The 12340-nt window shown below is 49.5% G+C and overlaps 5 protein-coding genes across 5 annotated transcripts; 2 read left to right on the top strand and 3 right to left on the bottom strand.

Annotated features, from left to right (window-relative positions):
• Positions 1-1600: 1600 nt before the first annotated feature.
• On the bottom strand, positions 1601-2938 carry Triagg1_9781 (uncharacterized protein; the record flags this gene model as incomplete). Its single annotated transcript, XM_062904776.1, has 1 exon — positions 1601-2938. The coding sequence occupies one exon, from the start codon at positions 2936-2938 to the stop codon at positions 1601-1603; it is 1338 nt and encodes a 445-aa protein (XP_062751238.1).
• A 415-nt stretch (positions 2939-3353) lies between these two features.
• Positions 3354-4446, top strand: Triagg1_9780 (uncharacterized protein; the record flags this gene model as incomplete). Its single annotated transcript, XM_062904775.1, has 2 exons — positions 3354-4060; positions 4113-4446. 2 exons carry the CDS (start codon positions 3354-3356, stop codon positions 4444-4446), a joined length of 1041 nt encoding a protein of 346 aa, XP_062751237.1.
• A 548-nt stretch (positions 4447-4994) lies between these two features.
• Positions 4995-6695, bottom strand: Triagg1_9779 (uncharacterized protein; the record flags this gene model as incomplete). Its single annotated transcript, XM_062904774.1, has 6 exons — positions 4995-5212; positions 5286-5340; positions 5416-5503; positions 5581-6315; positions 6365-6502; positions 6568-6695. 6 exons carry the CDS (start codon positions 6693-6695, stop codon positions 4995-4997), a joined length of 1362 nt encoding a protein of 453 aa, XP_062751236.1.
• A 753-nt stretch (positions 6696-7448) lies between these two features.
• On the top strand, positions 7449-9519 carry Triagg1_9778 (transcriptional regulator family: Fungal Specific TF; the record flags this gene model as incomplete). The annotated part of the gene is made up of 3 exons (XM_062904773.1): positions 7449-8258; positions 8323-8612; positions 8697-9519. 3 exons carry the CDS (start codon positions 7449-7451, stop codon positions 9517-9519), a joined length of 1923 nt encoding a protein of 640 aa, XP_062751235.1.
• Positions 9520-10540: 1021 nt separating this feature from the next.
• On the bottom strand, positions 10541-11347 carry Triagg1_9777 (uncharacterized protein; the record flags this gene model as incomplete). The annotated part of the gene is made up of 1 exon (XM_062904772.1): positions 10541-11347. One exon carries the CDS (start codon positions 11345-11347, stop codon positions 10541-10543), a length of 807 nt encoding a protein of 268 aa, XP_062751234.1.
• Between the last annotated feature and the right edge of the window lie 993 nt (positions 11348-12340).

The raw sequence follows: 12340 nt of genomic DNA, 5'->3' as shown, positions 1-12340 counted from the left end.
ATACTATTACGAGAGGCCCCCATATGCGGTGCAATCGCCTCACCGGTTCTCAGCCACAGTCTGTGCGCCATGCCGTGAGATACAAGCCGAGTTTTTTTGTCCGAGACCCCAGCATTCTACGGAGTACGATATGATTCGCAGGTTCACAAGGAATTCGGCTCAGCTGAGGGGAATCCTTTGTTTCGGCCCCAGCCCTCTCGCGTCCCGGCAGTTCAACTTTGCTGATTCCGAACCTGCCGCTTGTCATGCTGGAGAAGGATCCCTTGCCTGTCTCCATGACTACTATTTGTCAATGGGCTCGGAGACTTTTTCCGCTGCTGTAAGACAATAGCCCGTACCGTGTACGTAACTTTGGGACGTGGTAGATTCGTGATTTTTTGTGCGCTCTCCAGATTTATGTTTGTATTGTGCTCGGTACGGAATAGACGCCAATGGATCTGGGCCGAAATACGTGTAAGTGAGGGGGCACAATACATGCACCTATCTCATTGAGACAGGCAGCTTACATGTAGCCTGTGGAGCTGTCTTATTGACCATTGCAATCCGTGGCTTGCACGGTAAACGTCTCCGAAGCTCCCTACAGGTCTGGGGGATCCCCTGTCCAGGGAGGATACTCTTGCGTGTGTCCAAGAGGCATTACGACAGCGGCCGAGGTAATAGTTTCGCGTGGACGCTGCATGTATTTACCCATGCATTGGGGTATTTCGGGGGCCTCTCATAAAGGGAAAGAGAGCCGCTTACTACTACACGAAACATGTCCTAGTGTGACACATTCGAAATAACTGACTCGAGGAGTACATAGAAGTTGTGATATGTATGCATGAATCATGAGGTAGTATATACAAAGCGGTGGTGTGTGACGAACCTTCACATGCCCTGTTTGACCTGTCACCGCTACTATCAGAAGCCGAGATCGTGCTGTCAGTCTAGATGTGCGTCCCCCACCCGGTTCCTGCGTATCAGAAATGCAGCCAAGTAAGCTATCGTTTCTGGCGAAAATGACAGATTCGAAGCCCTTGTTTCCGTCTTTTGATGGGGTGGCCTAGTAATAGTAGACAATACTATTGTAATGACTCATAGTTATTGTTGACTTACGCTGGTGCACAATTCGAAATAGTGGTTTACCATATCGAGCATACAGATGACATAGACTGAAGATCATGTAGTAAAGGGTCGTACCTAACAGTTGAACATGGAGACGATTATTCTCCCCATTAATACGAGCAGAGATCTCATGTGCGTGGCAGTGAAGTAAGAAGCACGGAGACAAGAGACTATAACGACAGCTTTGTGTATGAGTATGGGTTGATAGTATCAAGCTGACAAGCTGAAATGGTGCAAAACTCTCTGTTCTGCTATACTGATCTATGATGAAGAAGGGAAAAACGCTGCAAACAGCAGCAAACAGAAAGTGGGCTTGACCAAAGAGAGTAGTCACACAGACCCACGTGACAACTCAACAGATAGATCACGAGGTATGTAGAAAAGAAGCCACTCTATGCAAGGGCTTAAGATCGGAGCCTGTCATGTAGTTTTGACAAACATACCGGTGAACTCTCCATCGACAGTAAATTCTCTCGTCCACTTGTTTCTTTATAGACTACCTTTGCGAAGTATGATAGCCCAGCTTTTCTCTTGCTACTGCAGTTGTGAGTCCACCGGCAATCAGTTCTCGGATACTGGCTTCACTCTTCTCGATTCTCTGCGCAGTCTCAGCCACCTCACGGGCACAATCTCGCGGAACAATAACCACTCCATTTGTATCAGCAACAACAATGTCCCGAGGTTGAACATGTACTTTGCCAATCCTGATTGGCTCGTTGATGCTTCCTATTTGAACCCGATCTTTGCCAGTCCCGGTGATGGCACGGTTAACATCACGGCACACACCGTCAATGACAGACCCAGCAATGCCCCGTAAACTAGCATACTGTGTCATGATATCGCCCCAAACGGCACAATCGGTGCGTCCGCCGTTGTCGATGACTACAACATCACCGATGGCAGCGTCATCAATGAAGTTCCCAAAACTCCCAGGCGGATCGCTTGCAGGTACGTAACGTACAGTAAAAGCAGGGCCGACTGTTACCTTCTTATAATTCACCAAAGGCATAATATTGAGAGCCTGCCCGGGAATTTCAAGTCTATCAGGGGCGTCAGACACTGCGGGAGTATCCAAGTCCTTAAATAGCGTTACCAGTTCTTGATCTTCGACACTGGCTTTCTTGGGATTCTGCGGACAGGGTATTTTCACTACCTCTGGCGGCACGCTTGCGGCATCCATGTCGCTGATATTATCGAATTGCTTGTCGTGCATCACTTCTGACACAGGCTGGCCTGCACGAACAGCTTGGACCATGAGGCTCTGGCGACGGTTAATCTTCTCGCCAAAATCCAGGACCTCTTCGATGTGTTTTGCCGGTATGAACACAGTGCCACACCTGTCGGCGATCATATAGTCGTCTTGATGGACCGTAACGCCTCGCATCTGCAGAGCTTTGCCCGACTCAATTTGTACCAATCGATTGCGTGCGATAATCATGGTGATGCCTCGGCCGTAAACTGGAAATCCAATTTCACGGCTTCCATCTATATCACGGCTCCTGCCATCGATGATGGTTCCACGAATGCGCTTCATTTTTGAGGCATTGGCAATGATATCGCCCCAGCAGGAAATACCATCCATGCCACCAGAAATGACAAGAATTCGATCATCTGAAGTAACCGCATCTATTACCGGTGCAATGAGGTGGGCCGTGGGAGCTGACTCCGTCTTTGGGCCAACTTTCACTGTACTGGCGCGTCCTACGATCTTGGGGCAGTCCCATAGTGGTTGTAATCCAAACGTGGCTCCTTTGAGGTTAAGGAAATCCAAGGCATCAGATACCGTATTAGTATCTAGAGCCCAAAGTCGGTCTAGTAAACTGGGTTGACTCATTGTATATAGGATTGTATTGGTTGATGAGCAATTGAAATAAAGAGACAGGTGAATGTGGAATAGCTGATATGTGGCCCAGGTATGAGAAGACAGCTATATGAATAGAACAAATCCTAGAATAGACCGAGAAAGAAAGGGCTTTTAACGACTCCATCATATGATCAAGTTTATTAAATGAACATTCTGCGTAGAATCGCATAGCTCTCTATCTCGGGGATTAGACACCATCACCGTGTCCTGGCTTCTAGAGCTTCCACATACGGCCTGTACTAGATAACTTCACGACACGGCGAGATGAACGACCAGCCAAATGATGTGTGATTTAGAATGGATACAAATGTACGCAAAATACTGAACCAAGAAGAACACATTTGATGATGTATTATCCGTGGGGACGCTTCTGTATCTCGCAGCAATGTCTCATTTGGCCAGCCTTTCCGAAGCACCACCAGACGCCGCCTTCGCCTTGATTGAAGCATACAAGGTAGATCATTCACCGTTGAAAGTTGATCTGAGTCCCGATTTCTATCGTGATGAAAATGCAAGGCCCTGGATCTTGCCATCGGTACGAAAGGTAATGTATCTCATCAATGCTTTGTTAAAATCAATCTCTACTAATCATGTCCCGGCCAAACAAGAGTTACTGGATGACCCGACTGCCGACCACGAACATTTACCTATTCTGGGCCATCCCGAACTACTCGAGGGTGCCCAAAAGCTTGTATTCGATGCAACACCTGAGGATGCATCTACTATCGCAAGCATCCAAACCATCGCGGGCACCGGGGCAAATCATTTGGGTGCTTTGTTTTTAGCAAAATTTATCTGCCCGCGCATAGTCTGGATCTCAGATCCCACTTGGATCAATCACGAGGAAATTTGGAAACTTGCAGATCCCGATATCAAACGTGAGATGTATCCCTACTTTAACAAGGAGATATTGGATATCGATTTTGGAGGCGCCACGTCTACTATGTCTTCCATAGTCGGAGAAGGTGATGTTATAATTCTGCATGGCTGCGCACATAATCCCACGGGACGGGATTTCACAAAAGAACAGTGGAGGGCCATTGCCAGCATCTGCGAAGAAAAGAGGCTTATTCCGTCCTTTGATCTTGCCTAGTATGCAGACTCGCCTATAATGTCAGTAGCTCAAGAGCTAATTCGCACGTAGTCAGGGGTTTGCAATTGGAGATTTGGATGAAGATGCTTGGTCCATAAGATATTCCTTCCGAAATACTTCGCTAGAATTGTTGGTAGCGCAATCCTTCTCCAAGAACTTTGGTCTGTACGGGGAGCGTATAGGCGCGCTTCACGTCGTGTGCCGGACAAATGACACTCGAACAAAAGTCGTCAACATGCTCACACGTCTATCTCGTGCCGAGATTACTACTTGTCCTATAAATGGTTCCAAAATTGTAGCAAAAGTGCTTGGAAATAAGGACTTGAAGGTCCAGTGGCAGCACGACTTACTCCACATGAGTGATCGCATGAGGACGATGCGATAAAGGCTGGTAGACGGACTTCAAAAAGGTCAGACTCCAGGCCGATGGGATCATATATTAACAGATGTAAGTTACTTGCACTTTGGGAGATACTCGTTGGATATCGCTAACACTACAGATTGGGATGTTCTCAATGACCAGTTTGCGACCAGATCAAATCCGCACATTGCGGGAAGAGTACCATGTATATATCTTGCCGTCGGGAAGAATATCCATGACAGGCTGTGAGTATCGAATTTTTGTAGAGTACCTTTGTCCTGAAGCTAATATGCCCATAGTGACGGAACATAATGTGTAATATGTCGCGGAAACATTTCACAAGCTCATTCTTGATACCGCTCCTTAATGATCCAGCCCAAAGAAGGGGGCAGACCTTACAAAAGGTCCACCCGTTTATTCTCGATATGGTAGAGAGTTACATTCAAAAGTCATTTTATAATACATATTTAATCTATTACTACTCCGTATAGCCTAACGTCTTGTGTTATAATAGAACGGCGTATACTCAAGACTAATTATACGTTAACTGCGCATTCAAGGCGATTACCTCCCTAATCCTCCACTTGTGACGATGCTATGAAGTTGCTGTTCTTCCGGAGCTGATGGCCGAATGTAAAGAGGATCCACGGGATAGGGAGGAGCACTAACGATAGAAATGCAAAAACGCTCCCGGCCCAGTGAATGCCGAGTTTCTCGTACATCTGAATCGTGAACAGAGGGAACACCGCTCCGAGGAGGTATCGAAAGGATCCACTTGCGGCGATAGCTGCTGCACAATAAGTTTCCAAACTACATATAAACGTAAAACAAGTGCAAGATAAAAACAAAAAGTATAAACATACCTGACGCGGCTGCACCAGGCCCATATGATTCGACGAGGTATATCATGGAGGAAAGCTATGAAGAAAGGGGGGGCTCGTTAGATATTTGTGGTATTTATGGTATTAACAACCAGAGAAATGAGATACTCACAAAGAGAACAAAAGCACCAAGACCAAATGGGATGCCGCTCGCCGCTACTATTGCCCAGTGGCCGCCTGGGTTGGCCGCCCATGCATACCTACAAAGAACACGAAAGAAAGAGCGTTAGCTTCCTAACGCAACGGAAAGCTCTGGAGGGAAGAGATCAAAACATACCAGAACAGACCAATGGGCAAGAAAATGCTACCGGCCATGGCGCTGTACGGTCGATGTTCTGGGGCCGGACGGCCGTTGGGGGCTTGCCGCGCAGCGCGGGCATAGAGTGTCTTCTCGATCACCAAGTAAGTGATACAAGCCAGAAGATAGCCGATGAGGACGCTGATGAAGGAGAGGCCAATTTCGCGGGAGTCAAAGCCATAGTCGAGGGTGTAGACATAAGTGGCACTGGCAAAATAGCTAAAGACAACAGCGTATGCGTATCCCGTGTATAGAGTCAGCGAAAAGGCGATGGCCTCGGTGGTCAGCATGGCCATGGAGCGGAACACGGCCGCCTTGAGCATCGACAAGGCGAGCCTCACAGTACTGAAACGACCCGAGTGATTCGCCGTAACCTGGACCCGCGAGTCGGACGTCTCCTTCATGAAGAGGATCAAAATCCATATGGGCGCCCCGATCAAGGCCACAACCCACTGCGTCCATCGCCAGTCGCCATGGTATTCGTCCATGATATATGCCCCGACCAGCGGGCCGAGAGAGGGACCAAAGAACGGGCCGCAGATAAAGAGGAGGCTAACCATGGCTCCCGCCTTGGTGCCGATCCCCCAGACATCGAGGATTGTTCCAGCACCGATGGCGACGCCTGCTGATCCCAGCCCTCCGCAGAGAAAGCGGCAGACCAAATACGTGGCGAAATTTCGAGCCCCTCCAGCACCGCATGCAAAGGCAATGATACTCGATGAGGTTGCAATGTACAGCCAGCGAGCGCCCAATAAACTCGGACAGGGGTGCCATGATCATGGGCCCAAAGGTCAGCCCCAGCATGTACATGGTTTCGGAGAGAATCGCGACGGTGCGGCTGACGGCGAACTCGATCATGAGGGCAGAGGTGGCAGGAACTGTGACGGATGCGGAGAACGTTCTGTAGTTGATCATGACTTGGTCAGCGGGAACACTCATTCGTTTCTTAAAGACCTATTTACATACATTAAAAAGGCCAGGAAGCAGGGGATGGCAGTCTGATAGATCTTCATCCCCAAGCTCCAGCTTGTGGCGTTGATGGCCTTGCTGCTGTCGACTTCGTCAACCTCTTTCTGCATTTCCGGATCTGACATGATGAAAGGCTGAAAAGGATCTGGAGAACTCTCACCCTCTCGTCAATGCGCAGTGAGCTGAAGTGAAGAAGTCTTCTAAGTCGAGTTATCCGTGGTACACCTGAGTTGGCCTGATGGCTGATTCTAACTATAAGATTGAATTCATAGGCGGGACTGGTGATAATATATGGTACTTTGGCAAGTATTGTACATTTGGTCTATTTTTTCTACATGCAGGGATCTCAGACTCCCAGACAGCTCAGAGCCGCCGAACTATATGCACTAAACAGCTAACAAGTACATCTCACGATGCCAGACTCAGAACCAACATACTGAAAGTGCCGTGTAATTCGGACTTCTCGCTGCCGAAGGAGACCGAGTGAGCCACTACCAGGCGATGAACCAGACCGGCACTTAGATGACGGATCCACCTGGGTCACTACGATTCTATAAATCCGGGGCCTCTCGGCTGCAAGAGGCCGAAGAGCTTTGCTGCCAGCATGATCGATCTCCAGCATTGTACCACTTGTATTGATTCCTGCCCCTTTTCTCTGGCTTCTGGTCACTGAATAGGGCTTAGTACAAACATCAATTACCATGGGTCGAGCACCGAAAAGGTCTGCAGCCTCGGTTGACGAAGAGGACTCGGCGCCGGCACTCCAGGAATCGGTTCCCCAGACTTCCAGTCGAGGGACACGGTCCTGTGAAGGATGTTACCAGCGAAAGATTTGTTGTGACCGTGGAGTGCCTTGCACAAACTGTTCGAGACATGGCATGACCTGCGTGTATCCCGTAAGGGACCCCGACGCGGCACAGAAACCTTGCACTCTGCGAGACGTCTCTAACCGTCTGGAACGGCTGGAAAGCTTGCTATCGCTATTGGTTGAGAGGAGCGGGGCCTTTACGGGATTTGAAGCCGATGGTGGCAGTATTCGCGGTCGCGGTCGTGCTGAGCCCGAGATTACAATCCAGCCTCGACCTATTAGTGACAATGCCAATACTATCAGAACTGGTCGGCAACAACCATCCAATCGACCTTTAGACAAATCGACTTGGGAGCTGTTAATGAACAATACGAATATCGAACCACTGTTACAAGAAGAAAGAAGCAAGCTTACGCAACCTCCTGGCCCAGAACCAACACCCTCGCAGTCTCAAGCGAATACAGCCTCGCATCACAGACTTGCTACGCAGCTAGGCACCTCTGCTCCGCTAGACAGGGATTCTGGTCTGCTGGATGTCTATCCCGATGCCCAACTCGCCCTCCGATTATGGAATGTGTACGTCAGGTCGGTCGATCCGGTCCTCAAGATCTTGCACATACCAACGATACAGTCTGCTGTTGTGGCCACGATTCTGGACACCCGATCCGCACAGCCCTCCATGGTGGCACTGACATTCGCCATCTACTATGCTGCCGTTACGGCGCTTTGTCACTACGATTGCGACGAACCCGTTGATTTGTCGTGGGAGAAGCCGGTCCTTCTTAAGCGCTACCAGATAGCCTTGGACCGGCTTCTCGTGACGCCGGATTTCATGAAACGACCTGATGTGACGGGCCTGCAGGCTCTTGCAATTTATGTGGTGAGGACCTAGGCGGCCCTGGAATTGATCCTATTGCTAATTCAACTGGCCATGGCTGCTATAGACTTGCTCGCGGGCAAATGAACTTGGCCGGCCAGTATGGGTCCTTAACGGACTCATGATCCGGCTCGCTCGGTCAATTGGCTTACACCGAGACGGCGCCTCCCTAAAGCTGAGCCTCTTTGAGTCGGAGATGCGTCTTCGCCTCTGGTGGCATCTTTGTGTGCTGGAATCGCGTGCTTCGGAGGACCAAGGATTTCAGCCTGCAGTTGATATCACGAATACGGGGCTGAGGCTGCCCTTGAATGTGAACGACGACCAGATCTATCCGGACTTGACGCATTTTCCAGAGGAGTCACGCGGCTGGCGAAGATGTCCTTCTTCTTGATTCAGATCGATTCATGCCGCGTAATCCATCCGATACTGGACAAACAACAGCAGCGTTCCCGATGGTATTCTTGATATCCGAGAAAACGGGAGGAGAATCCACGATCCAGCCCAATACATGACAGAGAAATATGGCATCGTGCCCGGGTCGAAATCTGTGACACCAGTTAATCTGCCGCCCATTGCCACGCAGCATGTCACCACGGCCTGTGAAAAGATGAAGTTTGTGCTGCAGCTGCGAAAGGAGATTTCTCTATCTAAGCAAAAAGAAGTGCAGGATGACGATGCAACACCAGACGCGCTCAAGCTCTCGTTCAAGCTGGCCTGCGACTGTTTGGAGAGTAGTCATGTGCTGCTGAAGGAGGGCCTTGCGTCGCGGTTCACATGGCTCTTCAGCATGTACACGCAGTGGTACGCACTCGCCTACGTTCTGCGCTGCCTTTGCAGCAACCCGAGCCCTCGCGGGTTCGAGGCAGACCGTGCCTGGGTTCTGGTCGAGGAACTCTTCCCCCGCGGGCCGAATCTCCAGGGCCATCCGGCGGCAGTCCATGACGAGCGCGGACATGGTAGGATATGGAAGTTTCTCAATCAGCTTCGACATCAAGCGTGGTCGCTAAGACAGCATGCCCAGACGTCTGCGGCCACCGCAAATGTCGGGGCTCGGCCATCTGGTGATGAGAGATATTGGACTTGCCAGCGATTTTCAGATGCCGAAATCCTCCCACCCAAAATAGGCTCGGGGACATCGATCGTCCCCGAGTGGGTTTCTGAATTCCCTGCTAGTTCCGACCAGAGCGTCTTTGCATCTCTGGATTTGTTGATGCCAGAGATTCCTTTTCTACCAGATTGGAATGCGGTTATTAATGGCCAGTAGCCAAGTGGTTGTAAATAGGTAAATATCGCTATATCTACTCCGTATACAGTACGGTGTTAGGGTCGAGGAGGGCCGGCAGCCGTGTTGTGGATGTGATCAGTCTCACCACCCGGGCACCTTCGGGCCGGGATATGATACGTCTGAGGGCGAACACGAGCGCTTGATTTTCTGAGAGGGGATTCGAGGAATCTTCATCATGAGAAAAAGGCATCATTGGCTGCATTACTAGTGCATGACCTCAAAAAGGATTGACTACATCTGTAAGATTTGTGCGATGCATGGTCAGCAGCAATGGGTTTCGCTTCGGCGGCATCGGCACCGGTTGCACCGAAGACGACCAGGGACTCGGAACTTCAAAGGAAGACCATGATGAGCCGAGAGCAGATAACCGCCAACATTACAATCGGATTGTTGGGCGCAGTACAATCCTACGGCTGCAGCATTATACAACTACCATCCCACCAGGCTGTGTGCCACGACGTACAAGATCGACGTAGAAGACCAGACGAAGTGGACTAGCCCACTGGTCGATGCGGGTAGGGGGCTACTGAGGAACAGCAAGGGGCGAATGGCCCTGAGCGAGGGCAACGACCACGACATCTACGGGGACGGTCCATTTGCGAGCCAGACTGAAAAGTAAATGATGAATATGTTATATGTCCTCCGAGGATGAAACAAGAAGACCCTGAAACCCGATATCTGTAGCGTCATGTTGCAGATTTGAAGGAAACGAGATATTTGGTATCCTTTCTAGTAGAATTTGACTTTGTGTTTTGCCTTTAGTTTAACTTGTCATACACTGCTTCTCTGCCCATTAACTCTGCTTGCCGTTAGACATGGGCTTGTGATAACGTCACAACGTGATAGATGGAAGTATAAAATGCACAACCAAATGATAAATAAGCGGGAGCCAGAAATATAATCAATTTATAGGACACTAATTTAACAATTACTCGAAAAACGAGCGGTCAGTTTCTTCTAATCCAGTCTATATTAAAATAAACAAAAAGGCAAGGTCTGTTTAAGCTTCGTCGGCGAGCTTATCAATGGAGCTCATCATCTTGTACAGGTTCTTGGCGCGCTGAGTATCCTCCACGAACTTGTTGAACTCTTCCTTTCCAGCGCCCTTGCCATCAAAGCCCCATTCCAAGCCGTAGTGCACAACAGTGCTGTCGAAGGTGTAGCGGCCCCTGTCCCTGCACAAACCGCAGAAGATCTCCTTGAACTCGTCGGCAAAGTGGTTGCGAGGGAAGGCGTTGCAGATTTCCTTGAACTCTTCATCGGTCATGACACCCTTCAAGTTCGGCAGGTCCTCCGGAAGGCCCAAGAGATGCAGGCTCGGTCCAAGGAGGTCGCCGTGAATACCATAGTGGACGAGCGCAACTTCGGGCTCCTTCCAGGGCGCAAAGACTTCCATAGTGTGCAGGGCGATGGAATCCCAGGCCAGCTGCATGCGGCGGCCCTTCCTGTCCCAGGTGCTCTCCTTCTCGGGGTATGAGTCGATGAAGTCGCGAGCGAGGTTGGCACCGTCGACCTCGAAACGCCTGGTGTTGGTCACAATCTCCTTGTTCTTGGACCAGGCGAGATCGTGGAGGAGACAGCTCACGACAATGAGCTCCTTGTCGAGCTCATCGCCCAGCTTGGAGAACTCGGGCATCTTCTTCTGGAGAAGAAGGCAAAAGGCCGCACTACGTAGGACATGGTTCAAGACTCCTGGGGTCGAATACTTCTTTGCTTGATGGTAAGAAGCTAACACGAGGGGAGTGGTGGGAAACTCGATCCCGGTTAGGGGGAAAGAAGGGAAGAGGTTGGTAGCTGATGATGCCATGGTTGTTGATGTTGATTGTACAGAGATGCGAATATCTGAGTTGTTGATTATTGTTCTGACAATTGATTGATTGCTTGATTGGTTGGTTGATTGCTTGATGGATAGTTTTTTGAAGCTGAGTTACCAAGGTGCCTTATATATAGTAAAATATGACATCTAGAAGTCTAATCCGGACAAGCAATGACCTGGATTACGAATGAGCAGTGCATGTAATCATTCCGTGCCTCGAGGTGCGAGACTCATTGCAAGCTTGCTCGAACATGATGGATTTGTAACCGAAAAGTGTTGAACTTGGCTACAAAGTTTGTTGAAGGTTTGAAGATGGATCGAGATGGAAGGATACATTGGATCGAATAATCGCTGTTGCCATGCATGATTTAGAACTAAAGCCCTATTTTCCGTGAACAACCTGGGCGAAAAATAGAGCTGGCTTATGCATCTCTTCCGACACAGGTCGGAGTTGGGGTAATGTCACGCCATGCAATAGTAGAAAAGATACGAGTACAAACAAGGCTCAAGCTTTGCGATTATGTTTCGTAGTAGCTATTGGCCCAGGTCTTGCGCTAGGCCTCGAAGAATTGCTTCGCATCGTCTAGCTGCTCGTCGCTCTTCCAATGTGTGGTGATGGGTAATCACGATTGACTTCTGTATAAATACCAGAGTTGCCGATGCCCCTCGGATAGACTGTGAGCGCACTCTGACGCCGCTCGGATGCATGACCAAATATACCTTGATGACTGTATGTTTATGACGGTATGCCTGAATTAGCGGATTACATACCACCTCTGTCATACTGAGGCTGGTGGCTGCTTGCAGAATGCTCGTGACTAATGTTTGCAGAATTGCCGTTGTTGGCATACACTTGCCACTTTTGGTAATTGGACCCTGGTTCAGTTCCCCACCATCTTAACGGCTCGCTAACCGTTGTGGAATTAGTGCCGGCAGTGGCCTTTGTGGGTCTTCGATACAGCGTTGACAAGCTTGAAGCTCAAT

This window comes from Trichoderma aggressivum (genome assembly GCF_033847375.1).
Source record: "Trichoderma aggressivum f. europaeum strain CBS 100526 chromosome Unknown scaffold_059, whole genome shotgun sequence".
Lineage (NCBI taxonomy): Eukaryota > Fungi > Ascomycota > Sordariomycetes > Hypocreales > Hypocreaceae > Trichoderma > Trichoderma aggressivum.
Note: the sequence above shows the minus strand (reverse complement) of the source record. Positions and strands in the feature narration are given on the sequence as shown.